General features: G+C 48.2%; 1 protein-coding gene across 1 annotated transcript in view; it reads left to right on the top strand.

Moving 5' to 3' along the window:
* MEI1 (meiotic double-stranded break formation protein 1) overlaps nt 1–20,637 on the top strand; it is a 3,731,473-nt gene that overhangs the window by 3,595,310 nt on the left and 115,526 nt on the right. Inside the window, exon 30 of the mRNA XM_086963480.1 lies at nt 4,143–4,252. Within this exon, the coding sequence (XP_086819606.1) occupies nt 4,143–4,252 (110 nt within the window). The remainder of the gene's footprint in view (nt 1–4,142; nt 4,253–20,637) is intronic.

Here is a 20,637-nt window from a genome sequence, read left to right as displayed (position 1 = left end):
CCCTCCGGGGTGTGTGAGGGCAACAGGAGCGAAGACAAGTTCTTCCTCCTCACTAGGGGAGTCCTTTTCTATACCTAGGTCTTTTTTCCTTTTGCTTTATTCTTTCCTTTTTCTTTTTGGTTAAGGTATACGGGCAACACTGCGTACCCCTTCCTAGGAACAGTGCCCTCATGTTTATTTGAGTATTTATTGAGAAGCATGGACTCTGGACCATAATTCGCTCCTCGCCCCCCTCTCTTTTTATAGGTATAACATTGTTACCTCCACATTGAGCAAAGAGATAGGACGTTAGGAAGCATAATTCGCCTGTGACTTACCCTCTTTGTATATGGGTATAATTAGAGCCTACTGTAAATCCTCCGGCAACACCCCTTTCTTTCTGGCACCCCAAAACAACCCCCCCAAGTGAAGCACCACCTGCATCCAAAGACATTTAAAGAACTCGGTAGGTATGTCATTGGGCCCCAAAGCCATCCTCCCCTTCATATGGGCCAGAGCCTCTGCAATCTCAAAGTCTGTGATCTCCGCTTCCAGAGCTATCCTTTCCTCTTTACCCAGAACAGGTGTCAGAAGGTCCAGTACAACCTACAGCAATCCCTCTTCTACCTCCTGGTGACATGGCCTGTATACGTCCAAAAGATGGGCCTTCAGAACATTTGCTATACCCTCCAGAGTCTCCACTACCTCCCTGTCCTTCCCCTGGATTCTGTGGATCCATCTTTGACCTTCATCCTGCTTAGCTAGATATGATAGGAGTTTCCCTGCTTTATCACTGAATTCATATACCCTTCCCTGCTTCCTCCGAAATCGAACCAGGCCTCCCTCTGCTGCAGCCGTCTATAGTACTACCTGAGCTGCTCGATGTTGGTTGCCCAGTCGGGGGTAAGATCACGGACCAGGGCTGCCCCTTTTTGAACCAGTTTTTGCCTCGAGGTTACTTACACTCCCTGTCCCTGTCTTGCTTCTACCCTACCACATGCGAAAAATAACTGACCTCCCATAACCCCCTTCCCCCCCCCCCCCGTTTACCACAAAATTGGCCTTGGTCACTGCGGCCAAAAACTGCCTAGTATCCCAATCTGTGAACTCCCATGGGTCAAGGGTCTACCCCAGCTTCCGACCCCTTTCCCATCCCTCACATACTGTAATCATCTGGGAATGGTGTGAGATCCCCCTAGATAAGTGCTGGGTGTCTGTCCAACAGCAAAGGTGGTGCTGCAGAACCACTAGATCATCCAGGCAGCCTCATATCGTTGGCTGCATGGGAAAACTGACCCTCCCCGGGGTGTTGTACCCTCCGGAGGTCTGACAATCCCAGCGAGCCCAAGAAAGTCATCAAACGAGGATCTAGTCTAGGTGGGTGTCCCATCTGAGTAATCCTGTCTCGCTCCTCTTGTGCCACTAAATTAAGGTCCCCACCCAAAACAGTGAGAGCATCCGGCGCTGTCACCAATAAGTCTTGCATCTTTGCTAGGCCGTCAGTCTACAATCCTGGGAAAAGGTACTGCAGCAACACCGTCAGGGGTAACCCATTTAAGGTTTCTGCTGCCTGACATCTATCTCAGGTTGCCCAGGTCAGGATGATGTGGAATGGGTCCCTTACATACCGAGATCTCTACCCCCCTGGATCCTGGAAAGAACCCCACATGCACCACCATCTGGTACCTCCCTCTGTTCACACAACCACATTTGTTGGCCACCAGGTGGGTTTCCAGCTACAATACAATTTCTGGATTATGCCTGGCCAAGAATTTTTTAACAATCCCCCTTTTCATACTAATACCTAACCCTTAACCCTGCGTCACATTTCACAAGAGGACCCTGAAACCGTCTCCTCTCTGACCTCTGGGATGCAGACTGCCTACCTCATCCACCCCAGTAGTAACCATTTAGTTCCATAAACCCTGACATTTTCCACATTCACAACTGCCGTGTCAATTCAACACCCCTCTAACAAGAACTACTTACAACCTTGTACGGCGAGCCTGAAACTACCCACCCCCCATTGCCAGAGGTGTCTGTCCCACCCCCAAACTCATGCAAAATTCCATCCTGTCTGTGAAAATCAAAACCAAAGTCAACAAGGGGACAGGCCATCAGTCTTGTCATTACATCAGCCCACCAGATCCGCAGACATAGGAGTCACCACTTGCAGCCTCTCCTCTTCTCTCCCCTCACGCAGGTAGGAGGCTTCACCATCCGTGGAGCATTTGTCTGAGCTCAAGGCCGCCCTTTTGTTACCAGTCGACCATGCCTGGCTTGGTTAAATTTACGCCAACACTCAGGCCCTCGCGGACTCCACCTGCAATTAATGGGTGTAGAACAAGAGCCCCCACTGCCCTCTACACTGCCTCTGGGCTCAGAACACCTCAGCAAGGGGTGTCCTTTAGACTCCAACCAGTCTCATACCTCCGCCACTAACTTGAAGAAATGTGAACGCTTCCCATATGTGATGCCCAGCTTTGTGGGGAACATTAATGAAGACTTGATGGTGAGCTGCTGTTACACCTCCAAGAATGATTCCCACTCACTCTGCACCTTTGTTGTGTAATCTTGGTGAACTTTCACAATCCACCATCTAACTGCCAACAGCCATGGGTCTGAACCACTTGCAGAATGTGTTCCCGATCCTTGAAATTCAGAGCTGCACCAGTATTGTGCGTGGGGATACCCCAGGTGGTGGAGGACCAACCCGTGCCACTGTAAACAATGTAAAGAGTCTCCCCGCCATACCACTGAGCCCAACCAGGTGTCCATGTATAGGTCTAGCGATTGGCCCCTACCCATTCTGGAATCCCCACTACCCTGAGATTTATTTGCAGAGGGAGAATCCCTCCAGTTTCGCTGCCATAGGCGCCTTTTCCACTTCTATAGAGTCTTAAGGCAGTCCCCTTGACCACCCGCATCAACTGTTCGAGGGACTTGGCGGGGTCCACCCTCTCCGCCAGCTTCCAATGATCCGTCTGCAGCAGCCCATCTCTTGGGACACAGGATCATTCTTGTTCTCCAAAGTGGTGTTGGTGTCCTGGGTGGGGGCAAGGATGCTCGTTGTATGGGCCTCCAAGCCCAAGGCTGTGTCGCCTAGCCGGGCACCACCTGCACCCTCCAGCAGGTTTCTGGTGATCTCATGCTGCCCACCTTTTCCTCCTTGGTATGACCCATCCCTGTGGCAGGGCATCAGACCCTAAGTCTCCGGTCCACGGGGATTCTCTCCAGGCGTCCCACCGGCCAGCCACCTCACTCACCCCAAGTACAGACCAGGGTATGTGCTGCTCCTGTTTTGCCGTCTCAGTCCCCTTTCACCACAACTGTCATGAGGTTGGGTCGCCCGCAGCTAGCACGCCACAGCGCCCCGGCACCCCAAGGGGTCACAGTCGGCCCAGCCACCATCTCAGTGGGAGACCGTTGGAGGGCACACACCAGCCACCACCACAGGGCATGAGCACCCTTCCCCACTCCTCACTCACTGAGGAGCATCCCGCTTGGGATGCAGGGGCTCCACACCCCTCATTCTTCCAGGACCGCCTCTTCTCTGGCTGTGGGGCCCAGCTGACACCCAACTGCTGTCCCAATGCCTCTCCGCACCTCTAGGTAGGTCCACTGTTGGGGGCGCCTTCCCCTCTGAACGTGCCTGAGGCTCCCTACTTCAACTCCTATCTCCTGGGCTTCAACTCACCTCTGCACTCCCAGGTTCCTGGGTCATCTTTAGGCTAAACCACCTACTCCAAAGGAGGCAGCTCACCAAGTCCTGGGCTAAGTGTTTCTCCAAGTATCACCACATGGGGTCCCCCTACTCCCTATACTACTGTGGGACCCCCACCATAGCTGCAGAGTTCTCAGGGCCCACACCTGTCATCAGGAAACACTGCCAGGGCCTCCTGGGCGCTTGAGCTAGTGCAAGGCTGCGCAGTCAGTCTCCATCTTGGCGGCAGCATCAGAGCTCAATTTTACGTGACTGGCTTCATAAGCATCCAGGTTACGCCCCTTCCCATCCTTGTTACTCCAGGGCTTGCCAAGAGATAATGCTATGAAATTAATGTGGTTCACATCAGTCTCAGTGAATACTATTTAAGAATCTTCAAACTTGTACAATGAAGAGATAATTACTTCACTCATGTATAATAGATATCTCGTTTCCACAGCTGCAGAAAGCAGAAGATGATATTGAACCTGCAGCGTGGGCGAATGTACAAACTCAATTGGAGAACTTACAAGGCAATGCAAACGCCTGGGGATGGCGTGGTGAACTACTGTATCCTTTCAAGGGGCATTTGGCTGCTAACCTGCTTTTCATTGTTTATCAAGAATAGGATGAGCTAGCTTCCACAGCTCGAACCTGATGCAGGGAGCGCACCATCCAAGAGATGAGAAGGTCATTGAAATTCGGAAACAAAGCAGTTCTGTGCAGATTTCTCCTTCAAGGGGTCTTTGTAAATAGCCATATATACTAAATATTATCCTGTCAATGTGCGGGATCCCAAAGCAGTTTTTTTAAAATAAATACTAATAAATATATAGCCTAAGAAAAGCCATAAAAAAAATTATTTTGACACTCTCTGCAGGCTGTAGTGGTCAGATTGTGGTTGCTAGAAACAATTGACTAGAAATATCTTTAATATAAATACTTTTTAACAAAAGACAGGCATAGTGTAGCCAGATAGTCCTCCATCTGCAGAAATCACAAACTTGACAGTCCTTTCTAAGGGAGCCTACGTCACCAGTTTCCCATTATGCCTGGTCAGTGACAGTTATTTCAGTTTTTCCCTAACTCCAGTACACAGGATCCTGGTGAAATGAGCTTGGCTCTTTTTTAATTTTCTTGTCTGAGTCATCCCTTAATCTTCTAGAAACATTTCACTCAACACATTAAGAGCTTAAGAGTGTTTATCCTTTGTTTTCTGACATGAGAAATGTTTTTTTCTTCACAAACATGCCATTCTTATTTATGAAGTGCCCCTCCTCTGGCAGAAAAAAGGTTGGAAAGCACATGTAGCAGTAATAAGTGAAGAACGTCCCTTCTATGTGCATATATCTGATAGAGACATCTAGCCGCAGATTCCTTACCTTTGAACTTCCTAGCATCAGGCTGGATCTGGAAGATTTTTCTTAGCAGTACCACTGCGCGCTGGTAGGTGGCATTGGTAAACGCCGCATGATAGCATCCACATCATATTCGTTGGCATTGTGACATTCCCGTCATCAATATACCCGCCACTCAGGCGCACTGACGTCAGTTCTTTTCTTTACCCACCAGCCAGCGCCGATCCGTTTTTGACAGACTTTTGTTTACTTTTTGTCGACTTTGTTGGTGTGTTAGGAGTCATGTCAAGCAAGAAGACTTCGGGGTTCAAGCTGTGCGATGCCTGTACTGCGGCATGTCGGTCACGGACCCCCATTAAGTTTGTCTTTGGGACCTAGAGCGCGACCACGACTGCAAGTCTTGCTCCGACTGCTGGGCCATGGCGCCGAAAGGCTTTGAGGAAGTGGTCCCTAAAGCTTCTTGCGACCCGGCATTCTGCATCGCGGAGGTCACTTCATCGGTCTCGATCGTATTCCAGGTTTCGATCGAGAGGAGGATCCGAGCACCGACCCAGTGAATCAAAGTCCTCTTAGTCTAAGTCAGGTAAGATGCACCACAATAAGCACTAGACGTCAAAGCGTGCTTCGACTTTGCCCGACCGTCTCGCGACATGGCAGGGGAACCTTAGCGTTCAAGGCTCTTTCCACCGAACGGGTGCCTAGGTCGCTCTGCGTTTCCCTCCCTTTCCGGGGCATGGAGCCACCCCCACCCAACTGAATGAATTTTATAAATCCATGTGCACCACAGACTGGACCCATTCCTGGGTCTGGACCAACGCTGGTCGCACCTCCACAGCGACCTTCCTTGCCGCCGCGTCCGGTGCGAGGCTCTCTGCGTCGCCGGCGCCCTCCCGCTGCACCTCCCTGATCCTCATTTCTGACGACACGGAGCCGGTCTTGCGTCCTCCCACGCCGAGACCGGCGCCAACAGAGCTGTACGGCTCCATTCTGTTCACTCTGCCCAATTCAGAAAGGGGTACAGGATGGAGGAAGAGGATTGGGAGGGGGAGCAGGATCCCTTAGAAATCACGCACCAACAAGATGTGGTCTGGTATAAGGAACTGGGTGATGCCAGTGGTTTGGACACCTCCCCAGACTCTGACATGCTTTCCGCTCCTACCCTGGCTACGGAGGAGGAAGCATCTTTTGGCATGGTGGTGCATAGGGCTGAGGAGGTCCTCGCCCTGCAGCTTCCTACAGTGGCGGTCAAGACTAATGTCTTGATAGAGGTCCTGCAGCCTGGTGTCTCTAGCTCAGAACCCCTACTGCCTTTCAACGAGGCCTTAATAGACATCCTTCTTGGAGCCTGGTCCAATCCCATCACATGGGCTCCTATGAATAGGACACACTTTTCCTCACCACCCACCCCACCCCAAAAGCTTGGTGGTCCAGGCTTCCACTTCTCGGGCGCATTCCCGTCCGCATCCCCAGACAGGGAATCCAAGAGACTGGAGAACTTCAGAAAGAAAATATTTTCTTCTGCCAGTCTGGCATTGCGTTCGGTGAACACTGCATGCCTTTTGGGCAGTTACTCCCATTCCATATGGCGTACGGTAGTGTAGGTGCTGCCCAGAGTCTCGGAAGAGGACCAGGCTGTACTCTCCCAAGCTATCTCAGGCGGAAGAGACACAGCTAAGTTCGCCATCAGATGTGGCTTGGACACAACAGACTCGCTAGGTAGAGCGATTTCCACGACGGTGGCCATTCATAGCCCGCCTGGTTGAGAACATCTGGTTTTTCGGGGGATGTCCTAACTTCATAGACATTCCATTTGATGGCTCCAGTCTCTTCGGAGGCAAGGCGGATACTGCCCTCGAGTGCTTCAAAGACTCGCGGGCCACGGCCAAGTCTTTGGGCCTTACCACCACCAACCCCCAGGGTTTCGTCCGCTTTTCGTTCCTTTCGTGGTTATGGAAGGGGCTATCAGCCACGCCAACCCTATTCCGGCGGGCGGGCCCTGCAAGCTCAGCAACCTCTGCGGGCAGTGGCCACTGTTCACCCCGGCCCATGGGTCGGGAAAGCAGAAGTTGAGCCAAGTCATGATCCCCTCCTCCACTGCAAAACCTAGCTAGTCCGATCACCCAGGATCACTCTCAGTCAGTCGCTGGCAGAATATGCCATCATCTCCCCCACTGGCAAAAAATTACATCGGACAGGTGGGTGTTGCAATAAGTCCAAAGGGGCCACTCCCTCCCCTTCGAGATGCTTTTCCATCTATGCCTCCAGTGTACTATCGGCTGATGGAGGATCACCTTGCTTTGCTCCGCGAGGAAGTCAAAACTCTCTTGGCCAAGGGAGCGGTAGAGAGTTCTCAGGCATGCATTAGGCAGTGGTTGCTAGTCCCACTGCTTTCAGGTCTCAAAGAAGAACGGAGGCCTATGTCCTTTCCTAGACCTCAGAGCCCTCAATTACGTCCTCAAAAAGGAGACATTCAGGATGCTCACCCTTGCTCAGGTCCTGTCGGCCTTGTACCCAGGAGCCTGGATGGTAGTGCTGAACTTGCAGGATGCCTTTTTTCATATTCCTATCCTGCCTGCCCATCGTCGCTACCTGCGGTTTACGGGGGTCACAAGTACCTATCAATTTGCGGTGCTCCTCTTTGGCCTCACCAGCACTGCTCGGGTGTTCAAAAAGGTGAAGGCGGTGGTCGCAGCCCATCTGCGGAGATAAGGAGTTTCATTCTTCCCCTATCTTGATGACTGGTTGTTGAAGGCGGGCTCGCCCCAAGCCGTTGTCTCTCACCTCCAGGCTACGGCGAACCTCCTGCATTCACTGGGGTTCACTGTCAACGTGCCACAGTCACATGTGACTCCCTCTCAGATGCTCCTATTCATTGGAGCAGTTCTGGACTGATGTGGTGGGCCTCAGCAAGGCCTACCAGTGCTAGGGGTTCTCCCTTCTCTGCTCAGAGTCCTCAGACCAATAGGAAGAAGTTGTCACAGAAACTGGTATAGTATGAGGTAGCACACTGACTAGAAGGGGCTTGGTCCTTTTATACCCACACAGGGGCTGAAATGAAGGCGGTACAGAGCACAGAGTGTAGGTTTCAATACATACAAGGTCATACAGAAAGTGTGCTTTCAGCAAGTGGGAAGGGCTAACAGTCAGCTATTCTGGTGGACACATCTTGACAGTTACAATTCAGAGACAGCTGCATGCTCTTCTGAGCATGTGCAAAGAAGAGGAGACTAAACATATCTTGTCTCTAGGCAGATTTCAAGAGCAGTTGACAGGGAGGTAGGACAGAGCACATGGCATACAAAATGGCCGAAAGAAATACAAAATGGATTCAGTAAAACGGCCAAGATAGGCTCTAACTATGACATGTCTTCTGCTAATGCTTAATCCAATTATTTCTACACTACGGCAGACGACCCTTTCAGCATTTGCTGAAGACATTCGTCTGTCTAGGATAATCTGGATCTGCATCTTGTACATCAATTTTCATCATATCAGTAATTTCTTTACTCAACATTTGCTGTTCTTTTTTAGCATTTGTTTTAGCAGGTGTACAGGCAGTGATGCACATAGAGCAAATCATGGGACCACATTGTATACAAGTACAGCATGTAAAAAGTATTACTAGTAGTATACATAGAATAGTCAGCAGCTTCCAGCCCCAAGTAACAAAGAGTGTCATATCCAGTTTGAAAATGTCCATGTACCAGTCTCTGAGTGAATGTCTGCAGCGATTTTATGCAACTTAGAAATTGCATCATAAACTGAAGGTGAGTGATCAGGTATGAAAACACAGCAACTGCTTCCGATGATGCAGCATGCACCACCACGATCAGCCAAAATCACATCAAGCACCATTCTATTTTGGAGTGCTACAATTATCGCAATTTGCAGTTCTTCTGTAATGTTTTCAAGTGCCATAGCTGTCTGATTGGTAACAGCTTCCACTACACGAGTCAATTGTCTGATCTTTCTGCTATTTATTGCAGCACCCACGAAGAACAAACCCAAATTGAAATCGACATACTGTTGCAAAGTGGTATATGTCTGGTCGATCTCATCAGTACTTGTTGTCCGTTTATATCTATTCATTGAGATATCTTTAAACAGTTTCAGATCAAGATGATATTATGCAGGTGCTAAAAACACAGGGGGTAACAGAAACGATATGTAGCATATTCCTGACCATCCAATAGGTAATTGGTAATATCCTTTATTACTGCATACGAAATAGGTATTGTGAGATGATGTAAAGCTACTATTATTCACGCCTTCAATATTCAATACAGTAATGCATTCGCTTCGTCCTACGGGAATTCTCCCAACACTGCCAATACATAAATCTGCTTTTGCTCTGGTTACAGATATCATAAAGGGTCCAAAGTTCTTCATATTCCTCACATTTGTGAAGACATATGGTGTTGAAATATTGTCCGGTTGGTATTCATCCCATTCCCATTTAGTCCCGTTGGCTTGAGGATAACCGTTCTCATCTTGGTAACATTCTTTATTCAATCGAAAAATGATTCCACCTACTGAAGGCTTTCCATAAGCAAACAAAAGGGCATACCAAGCTTGACATGACCATTATGAGAAAACGGCAGAGGAATAAAAGGTGTTCCCCCTTTCTTCTGGTGTGCAGGTATCATCCCACATACCCAACAATTGGTAGTATTTGTAGCATTATGGGTATGATGCAGCATCTGAATAAATGTATTATTTAGATAGGACGGTCGATGTTTCTGTTCATGATAAGGAAGAGTATAGTAATAGTGCTCCAGTGGAGCTGGAGTAGTTGCAACAAAAAGCTGTCGAGCAGGAACTGCTTTTTCAATGAACCAAGTAGTTATTGCCAAAACCACCAGGGCAACAACAAACCCTACAACACAAATAATTTTCTTGGTGTTATTCATCTTCTATAGCAATGATGATCAATCTTTCAAAGAATCTAAAAAACAAAACAATCGTTGGAGCTCTTCTCCCGTGGGTTGCCGTTGATTTCTTCACCACAGGCCAAGACGGGTGTCACTACACTAATGCAGAGCTGATCCCCCCCTTTGCCTTATTGGCTCTCCGTTTCACAACCCAGGGCGGTAGCTCAACCAGTCTCGTTCAAAACTGCAGATTCTTTCCTCAGTCTCAAATTATATTGCGCTGTTCCAGGAATTGTGTGGTCCGGGAAGACTTCCGCAGATTCGTCAGGTGGGATGGCTTGGCCTTTCTCCGTCTCCAGAATCTCTCGATGGTCGGTCAATGCAGCAGGCTCCACCAAGGTAGGCAACACACGTTTGCAGTGTGTGCTGTGGACCCAGTTCTTCCGGTTCGTCACTCGAACTGCTGTCCTAGTGGCCAGAAGCACTTGCTCGGGTCCTCGCCACCTCGGCTCCAAGCTGCTGGATCTGTCGAAGGCCTTGACCATCACGTGGTCGCAGGTCGGAGATCATGGGCCTCACCTTCGGATCTGTCAGGAAGAGCTTCTCGAACTTGTTGATGAATAGAGATCAAACTGGCGGTTAACTGTGCCAAATAATCATTCATCAGAACACAAGGTACATCATGTATGGGGCATGGCTTAGGAACTCCCCAAATATTCATCAGTCTTCCAAATACCACCTCGTACGGTGTGAGCCCAGATCGTGAGTGTGGCACCAATCTTATGGACAGCAATGCCAGAGGTAACGCATCTGGCCACTTTAGGGACGTAGAAGCCACTATTTTCGCCAGCTTCAATTTTAAGGTAGCATTATACCTTTCCACTAATCCTGCTGATTGTGGGTGGAAGACTGCATGGAACTTCTGTTTGATCCCTAATCCTTTCAGGACATGCTCAACAGCTTGCCCAATAAAATGAGGTCCATTGTCACTCCACAAAAGTTTACAAACACCAAATCTAGGGAAAAACTCCTTTAAAAGCACCCTGGCTGTAATGAGCGCTCTATTATCCTTTGTAGGGTATGCCTCTATCCATTTACTGATGGCACATACCACCACTAGGACATACTTTAGGTTGTTACAGCGTTCAAGTTGGATGTAATCCATCTGTAAAACTTCAAAAGGTGCAGTCGGTGTAGCAAACCCTCCTGTAGGAGTTTGTGTCCCTTTTCCAGGATTATACTGCCAACAGATCAAACAGGACTGTACCACTCTTTTAGCTGTGCTGGCAATTTCAGGATGCTCCCAGACTTGTGTAAGCAATTTAGTTATTGCTAGAGCTCCAACATGTGCCAGCCCATGTGCCATTTGAACCATAGATTGTAAATAGGCTGCAGGCAATTTCCACGTATTCATTTCTTTGTTACGCCAACAGCCCTCATCGTCTAACATTCCTTCTTTAGACCATTGCTCAAGTTCTTCCACAGAGGCAGACCTCTGTATATCCAATACTTCTCTAGCATCATGCCAACGCTCAGCTTGTGATTTCACTACGTACATGGAGAAGTGTGGCTCACTGGTTAGAGGAGGCAGACCTGGAAGCAGAGGTCAGCCCGGGACCAGGGTTCAATTCCCTGCTCGGCGGGGTCTTGAGTCCTAAAATGTCCATGGACTCGACAATTCTCGCTCTGGTGCCTACTCGATGCACGGGTTCACACTCTGCGACTCTGGGCAATAGCTTGCTTAATCTCCACACCGGCCCCTCGCGGCGGGATGCCTGGCTTTCACCTTGCGGATACCCTGCCGGGGTTATCTCACAGGGAAGTACCAGGACGGGTTCCCTAAGCAAGCGCTTAGAAACCGCTCGGTGATTTGCGCTATATAAATTCCTGTACATTTAGTGCTTCGCAGCATCGCAGTTTTATGAGCTACGCGATCTGCGAAGGCATTTCCTTGCCCTATTTTATCAGTGATCTTCTTATGTGCAGTACACTTCAAAATGGCAACTTTCTTCGGATATGTGAGTGCAGTCAAGAGATTATGCACTAATTCTCCATGCATTATCTGCATCCCGTGGGATGTAAGAAAGCCTCTTTCCTTCCAGAGTAAGCCAAAATCATGAACCACTCCAAAAGCATAGCGGCTATCCGTGTAAATGTTCACACATAAGTCAGTACTAAGCTCACATTCTCGTGTCAAAGCTATTAGTTCAGCTGCTTGAGCCGACTTTTGTGGTATGCGAGCTGTTTCCACTACTGTTTCAAGTGTCGTAATTGCATATGCAGCTGAGGTTGTGCCATCTGGTAACTTCAAACAGGTTCCATCAACCCACAGCTCCCCATCAACATCTGAAAGGGGCGTATCTTGCAAATCAATGCAACCGTTTGTCTGTTCCTCAGTAAGGAATATACAATCATGAGGCTCCTTTGATTGAGACTGAGTCACAGGATATGGCAACAAAGTGGCTGGGTTTAGTGCAGCACACCTCTTCAATATAATATGAGGTGCTAACAGTGTCAATTCGTATCCTGTCAGGCGAGCACTAGTCAAATGCTGAGTTTTAGTCTGATTCAAAAGGGCATCTACTGCATGGGGAACTAGCACCAACAGTTTGTGTGACAAAACTATCCCTTCACTCTGACGTATGGACACAGCTGTGGCTGCCACTGAACGAAAACATCCAGGCAAAGCACGAGCAACAGGATCAAGAACTGCAGAAAAATATGCACAGGGACGTTGCTTGTCACCGTGTGTTTGTACTAAAACTGATAATGCGCATCCATCTTTCTCGTGCACATAGAGTGTAAAAGCTTTCGTATAATCTGGTGTACCTAACACTGGTGCAGAGCAAAGAGCTTGTTTCAACTGGAGAAAAAGGATTTTGACATTCATCTGTCCAAGGAAGAGGAATCGGAGTGTTCTTAGTCAAAAGTGCTAACAGTGGTTTAACAATGTGTGAAAAACCCAGTATACAATATTGCAATTTCTTCTGTGATACTTTATGGTGATGTGTCGCAAGAAAAGAAAGCAAGGATAAAGTACATGTTTCACACTGTTCAGGAGTATCAGCTGCCAACAAGATGTCATCGACATATTGTATGAGAGCCACTCCGCCAGGCAAAATAAAAGAATGGAGTTGTCTTTTCAAGGCTTGACTATAGATTCTCGGACTCTCAGTGTACCCTTGAGGAACTCTACAAAATCTATAGGATCTGTTATTTAAAGTGAAACCAAACAAATATCGACTATCAGGATGAATAGGAATCAAGAAGAAAGCATTCTTCAAATCTACTACTGAAAATGTAGTTGCTGTATGAGGGACCAAGGTAAGCAATGTCGTTATGTCAGACACTACAGGGTATTGCGGTACTACAATCTTATTGACCTCCCTCAAGTCAATGATAAATCTGTAAACCTTAGTGTCAGTATCTTTTTTCAAAATAGGAAGAATCGGACTATTGCAAACATTGTAAGGAACTTCTTCCACAACCCCCACTTTAATTAAGTCATGAACAATACGTGTAAGTGCTTCCTCTCCTTCTCGAGAAATTTTATACTGAGGCAATCTTGGCAGTATAGCACCCTCCTTGACACTAATATGCACTGGTGGAATAACCATTTGTCCTACATCGGATTCTGAAGTAGCCCACAAAGTACTAGGGAGTGATGCCAGGGCAATGTCCTCTTTAACAATACAGGATCTCTCAACCATGGGGTGGTTGTCATTTAATGTAACCCATACTCCTTCCGGAGAACATCGTATTGTGGCCCTGAAATATTTGAGCATGTCAAGACCCACAATGTTGTCTGGTGTATTTGGGGAAAGCATAAATGGACATGGAGCAGTAAACTTATCAACATGGAGTGCAAGTGGTTGTGACAATGGGCTAAGGGAAGGTGTTCCATCGAAACCTATTGATGTAATAGTTAAGCCAGACACGGGAGCCCTTGGAATCCAGTGTTTAGACAAAGCGCTACGAGTAGCTCCTGTATCAACCAGAAACTGATCAGTAGAACCCAAAACGTGTGCTGTAACATAGGGACCCTTCTGATCGACTGGAACTTCAACTGATTCCTTACCCCATCCTAGGCAATCCTATGGATAAGCAGAATCTTGCAAATCAGATGGCTCATAGTCGGATATTTGATATTGATTCCGTCTGTCAAAAGAATTAGCCCCTTCTTGTCCACGTATATTAGTGTCAAACCGAGCACAATCATTTGTATTTCCTCTAGGCCCTGAAGATCCTGAACGATTTCTCATTTGTCCCCGACCACGTGAACCCTGCTGGGCACGGAGTACTAGACAGTTAGAAATCCAATGGCCAAATTGTCTGCAATACGCACACTGATTAATAGACAAATCTCCACGAGTAGAGGGAGGAAAAGACAAACCATAAGATCCACGTCCACCCCTTTTATCACCTCTATAAGGCGAGCCATAAGCTTAAACCATCATAACCTTCGTTTTGAACTCTTTCGATTTTTTATCCTCCTTACTTTTCGCTTCTTATTCTTGCCATTCATAATACTGAGCCATATTTAGAAGAGAAACCGGAGAGGAGGTAGTCCATGAACTCTCACTCGCCTTTAGGCGACTAGCTATTTCTGGCAACAGGTTTGTGACATATTTATCGACAAACAGATGCCTACCCGTGTCATCTGTCAATGACTGGCCACTAAAATCGTGGAATGCTTCTTCAAAACGTGTGAAGAAGTCTGAAACTGACTCATCTGCCTTTTGCTTAAAGGACGCTAACATAGTCCAATCTATCTTTCTAGAGGGAATAATCGTCTTTAATTTAAACCAAGATAGCTGCTGGAAGATCTAAAATTAGTCGACATGGTTTTTGTGCAGGCTCTCTATCTTTATCTAATTGTTCTATATCTGACCACAATGCCCCAAATATCGCACAATCATCAACTTTACGCACAGTTCTCCACATATCAGGTGGTAATATTAATCCACAAAACAAATCAATGTCAGACAAAGTCATAGTACAAGAACTAATGGCACCTTCAATTTCTTCATGAAAAGCTGTTGGATTCTTTCGCGGATCAGGCAATGCATTTTTAAGAGCCATAACGTCTGCTCTATTCCAAGGAGTGTAACCCCAATTATAAATAAAATACCCTTTCGCGTCAATAGAAGTCTTATCATCACTTGTACCTGTTCCTTTAGGAGGAACATATAAAGGCGCGGCTTCCCGCATGCGTTTCACATTTACTACATTCTTATCTGTTTTGGGCGTCGGTGCTCGTGCCATATTAATTCGAGATATTTGTGCAGCTGTGTCTGCGGCCTTTTTCTCCTCCCGCAAACGGACTGCTTCATCACGTAGTTTAACCAAGTGTCTGATCGTGTCAGCCACCTGGGAAAAGACAAAAGAACCTTCACGTAATTGCTTACAATCAGCTGCTACATCATCTGGCTCTACTTCCACCGAATGTTTCCTAAATCGCTCAACAACCTCTGTAGCCAATATCTCAGTAAAATATTTCTGTTTCTTTTCTGACCAATTCTTAATAGTATCTAGAAGTTCAGAAGCAGTGACAGTACCACAATTGGCTTTTCGCGCCGCAGATCTAATCTCAGAGGAACGTTCGGTAGTTAACATTGAGCGAGTGTCTCTGGCTTTATCCTGATCTGTAGGAGAGTCCTCATCTGACTCAGTAGGAGCAGAAGGGAAAATATACGGAGGTGGAGAACGATCCCTATCTTCTATTTCTTTAATTTCTTTGTTTTTCATTTCGAGCGCTTTCGCATGAACACTTTTTTGCTGTTCTTTTTCAATCAAGGCCTGTTCACGCTTCATTCGCTCACGCACTTCTTTCTCCCATTTTCGCACACAGTCAAACATATCCTGCCTAGCCTTTCGCTTAAACATTCGTTGCTCCACAGACTGAATCTTTCGTAAATCAAATGACCCATGCATAGGCCAACGCAACTCAGGATCCTTGCAAGTGTATTTATTCCACAATTTGCTGTACATTATGGACGAAATACCATATTTAATGTACATATCCCTATTAGGCGTCCCCTCCGGGGGGGCTGGTTGTGCTTCATCGAGTTTCAAATTGGTACCACTACAAAAGCAACACAACTTACGAAGTGTGCTAAAAACAGGCATGCAGAAAATAGTGCAAGGTGTGCAGTATTATAAAAAAGTGGCGCTTAAAGTACTCTGTACGTTGCGCCGTTTGAATTTCATAGGATTAGAGAAAAATCTCCTCATTACCTGCCTATATGTGTTGCAAGACATATATTAACTTTACAAAGAAAGATTTCAAACTTTTGGTCAATACATAAAAAGAATGCCCTAGTAAGCGTATCTAAACTACCTTACTAATTACAAGGCGTCATACTTACAGCAAGTGCCGTAAAACGGCTCTTACCAGTGAAATAGTGTCCAGGTTCCTCCTGCCAAGTTCTCAAATCGACCAAACGGTCACTACACAGCGGATCAACAGAAGAGATCTCAGTCGAGGACCGGCACCACCTGGATGGTCAGATCAGAAAGAAAGGGAAAACGCCATGGATGCCAAGACTCGGGTCTCCTCTGGCAGTGATCACGTCCAAAGCGAGATTCCAATCCTTCGTCCCGACCAGTCCTTCGGACATCCAAGTCGCCGATGAGCCCCACGTTGGGCGCCAATTTGATGTGGTGGGCCTCAGCAAGGCCTACCAATGCTAGGGGTTCTCCCTTCTCCGCTCAGAGTCCTCAGACCAATAGGAAGAAGTTGGCACGGAAACTGGAATAGAAAAGACAGAGTTTATTAAACCTCTTGAGGTGGAACTACAATCACACAACACCCTTCGGTATAGTATGAGGTAGCACACTGACTAGAAGGAGCTTGGTCCTTTTATACCCACACAGGGGCTGAAATGAAGGCGGTACAGAGCACAGAGTGTAGGTTTCAATACATACAAGGTCATACAGAAAGTGTGCTTTCAGCAAGTGGGAAGGGCTAACAGTCAGCTATTCTGGTGGACACATCTTGACAGTTACAATTCAGAGACAGCTGCATGCTCTTCTGAGCATGTGCAAAGAAGAGGAGACTAAATATATCTTGTCTCTAGGCAGATTTCAAGAGCAGTTGACAGGGAGGTAGGACAGAGCACATGGCATACAAAATGGCCGAAAGAAATACAAAATGGATTCAGTAAAATGGCCAAGATGGGCTCTAAATACGACATGTCTTCTGCTAATGCTTAATCCAATTATTCCTACACTACCACAGGACCCTGTGCTGTTTTAGGACTATGCTCCCGAACAGCGAGTCCAGGATATTCAGGCTATGATACAGATGTTTCAGCCTCTATCCTGGATTTCGGGTAGAATGACTTGGAGGCTGTTGGGCCTCATGGCCTCCTGCTGGTAACCCATGCACGATGGCACATGCAGGCTCTGCAGTGGGTCCTAAAGTTCCAGTGCGCACAGCATCGAGGAAATCTAACTGACTTAGTTCATATTTCAGAGGGCACTGCGAGAGAACTGCAGTGGTTGCTAACAGACCGCAAAGGGTCCCTTCCCCGCCCAGATCTCACAGTAGTGACGGATGTGTCCCTTCTGGAATGGGGTGGCCATCTGGGGGAGGTGGAGATCAGAGGACTGTGGTCTCCGTCGGAAGCCAAGCTCCATATCAATCTGTTGAAGCTTTGGATGATCCGATTGGTACTGAAAGGCTTTTTGCCATCAATGAAGGGAATAAGTATTTGAAGAAAACAATGGTTCCTGTGGAACGATACTCAATATTTATTGATAATGCAAGCAGCGAAAATCGCATGTATAAGCAGGGATTAAGTGGGATGTCAGATAAAAAGAGACTCAAATGCACTGGTTTAGGTTGTACAATGATTGTATTGAAAAATAAAAATTCTTACAAAAATTATTTTTTACAACAAATATTTACAGTTGTGTATTGTGTCCCAAATGAAATTATGAACCAACGCATATGGATACATTTGTGAAACAATATGTGCAAGGTTTCAAATAAACTTTGTTATATACAAAAACCATTGTTTTCTTAAAATACTTAAATCACCCTGGTTCCATCGTGAGTAGGGTTCCCTTGTTTTCTTTTTCGATCAATGAAGGGAAGGCTCGTACAGGTGTTTACGGACAACACTAACGCCATGTGGTACTGTAACACATAGGCCAGATTGGGTTGTGGACTCTTTGTCAAGAAGCCCTGCCTCTCTGGACTTGGCTGGAAAAACAGGGCATTTCCCTGGTGGTTCAACACCTGGCCGGTACTCTGAATGCCAGGGCGAACGAGGTCAGTCGAAGGTGCCTTGCAGATCATGAATGGTGTCTCCATCCGGAGGTGGCCCAACTTCTCTTTCAGTGGTGGGGATAGCCTTGGTTAGATCTGTTCGCCTCCGAAGAGAACGCTTAATGTCATCAGTTTTGCACGTTGGAGTTTCCAAGACGGTTCTCGCTTGGCTACGCTATCTGAAAGAGACACATTAGTGATAGATTCCTTACCTTAGAATATCCCCAGGCATCAGACTGGACCCGAAAAGATTATCGTCATCAGTACCCCTGCTCGTCTGTAGGTGGCGTTGTGTGGGTCCGCGTCCGTCGCTGGCGTCATAAGTGCCGAGATGACGTCATGGAGACTACTTGGGCGCCATCCATTCGCGCTGACGTCAATTTTCTTTTTCTGCGCCAGCAAGAGCAGATCTGTTTACAGCTCGTACCCTAGTCACTATTTGACTAACTTTTTTGAGACTTTTGTCTATCCTCTTTTTGAGTCTTTGACTCCTGGTGCCAAGTAGGGATGCCTGGATTTAAATCCTGTGGGGCCTGTCGCCGTATGATGTCTGTGGCAGACCTCCATGACGTTTGTCTCTACTGTTTGAAGCACGACCATGATTCTCGGTCATGTCCAGACTGTCTGGCCATGACTCCGAAGGCTTAGCGGTAGCGGTCCCGAAAGCTGCTGGAGGCCCGGCAGTCGTCTCGGGGTCGTTTGAGGTCCAGGGGACACTCAAGGTACCGTCCGCGGAGCCATCATCATCGCTCCTCGGGGTCCAAGTCTTGGTCCTTGGAATCGGGTAAGAGACGTCACAAGAAGAAGTCTAAGAAGCATGTTCGCTCTCCGACGTTCCCCCGTCAGTCTTCAGATGCGGAAGAGAGGGCCAGGGGTTCTTCCCCTGCGGCTCCGTTGGAGCCTAGGAGTACCGCCGCCTACCCATCTTATCCGGGTCTGTCGGCGACTCCGGGCCAGGTGCAAGAGTTTCTTGCCACCATGGAACGCCTTTTCAGGCCTAGGGCTCCTGCCGGTGCACCTTCGGGCACACAGTCCTTATGGAGGGCCCTTGCTGGCCTTCGGCGCCACAGGCGCCACAAGGTCCTCCACCGGTGGCTCCGGCCCGGCACCCCAGGGCCCTCTTCTGGGGGCCCCGGTGCCCTCTGTGGCTCCTTTCCCGGCGCTGGCGTGGACTCCGTCTGTTCCGCCTCCACCCTTGCCCAAATTCCCGGGCAATTTTGCCCCCGCTTGGGATCCAGATTGGGACATGGAGCCCGATTGGTGCCGATCAGCGCCGTTCCCGACACCGTTGGAGCATTTGTTTACCCCTGTGCCTCCCCCGCCACTGCTGCCTCTGCCATGGGTCGTGGAGGAGGGGGATGACTGGGAGTGGTCGGATAACCCTGTTACACAGCAGTGCGACTCCGAACATGAGTGGGCAGAGGAATCGAAGGATGCAGGTGGATTTGACCTCTCCTCTGAGCCGAGTTTTATGTCTCCTCTCGCTGTCATGGAGGAAGGTGCCACTTATTCTGTGGTGCTCCGTAGAGCATCTGAAGCCCTTGCCCTCGATCTGCCTACTGTCTCTCATAAAACGAACCTCCTTACTGAAGTGCTTCAGCCGGCGGCAAGTTCTACGGAACCTCTGCTTCTATTTAATGAGGCCTTGACGGATGTTTTAATGGGCACCTGGTCTAGACCAGCCACTGGGGTTCCTGTGGACAAGAACCTGGCCCGGCTTCATCGCTCTGCACCGGGTGACCCTGCCTTTTTAACTAATCATCCGACTCCGGAGAGCCTGGTCATTCAGGCCTCCACTTCCCAAAGTGCGTTCCCTACCGCTCCGCCGGATAAGGAATCGGAAATTCTGGAGCAATTTAGAAAAAGGTTATTTTTCTCTGCCAGCCTAGGGCTGCGGTCAGTCAACACTGCATGCCTTTTGGGCCGCTACTCTCTCGCAGTGTGGGACACAGTGGCGCAGACAGTGCCCCAAAGAGGTCCGGGCTGTCCTTTCCCAAGCTGTTGCCGAGGGTAAGGATGCTACTAAGTTCGCCATTCTGTGTGGGCTGGACTCCACAGACTCTTTAGGGCTGAGCGATCTCCACAACAGTGGCCCTGCGTCGCCTTGCCTGGCTGTGGTCTACTGGGTTTTTGGGAGATTTCCAGAGTTCCCTCATGGACATGCCCTTTGATGGTACTCGCCTGTTTGGCGATAAGGCAAACAGTGCGCTGGAGCGTTTCAAGGACTCTCGGGCTACGGCCAAGTCCTTAGGTCTCTCTACCACAAGCCCGGCCACGTCTACCTTTCATTCCTTTCATGGCCATGGAAGGGGCGCCCCACAAGTTCGTTCATCCAGAAGCCTGCGCAGACCCAAAATCAGCGCGGGTGTGGAGGCCGCGGTGGCGGCAAAGGGGGCCAACGGGCGGGTCAGTCCACCTCCGCTCCCACAGCATCCGCCTCAAAGCCTTCCT

This window comes from Lissotriton vulgaris, chromosome 1_1 (genome assembly GCF_964263255.1).
Source record: "Lissotriton vulgaris chromosome 1_1, aLisVul1.2, whole genome shotgun sequence".
In the NCBI taxonomy this organism is placed as follows: domain Eukaryota; kingdom Metazoa; phylum Chordata; class Amphibia; order Caudata; family Salamandridae; genus Lissotriton; species Lissotriton vulgaris.
The sequence above is the reverse complement of the archived record's forward strand: the minus strand, read 5'-3'. Positions and strand labels throughout refer to the sequence as shown.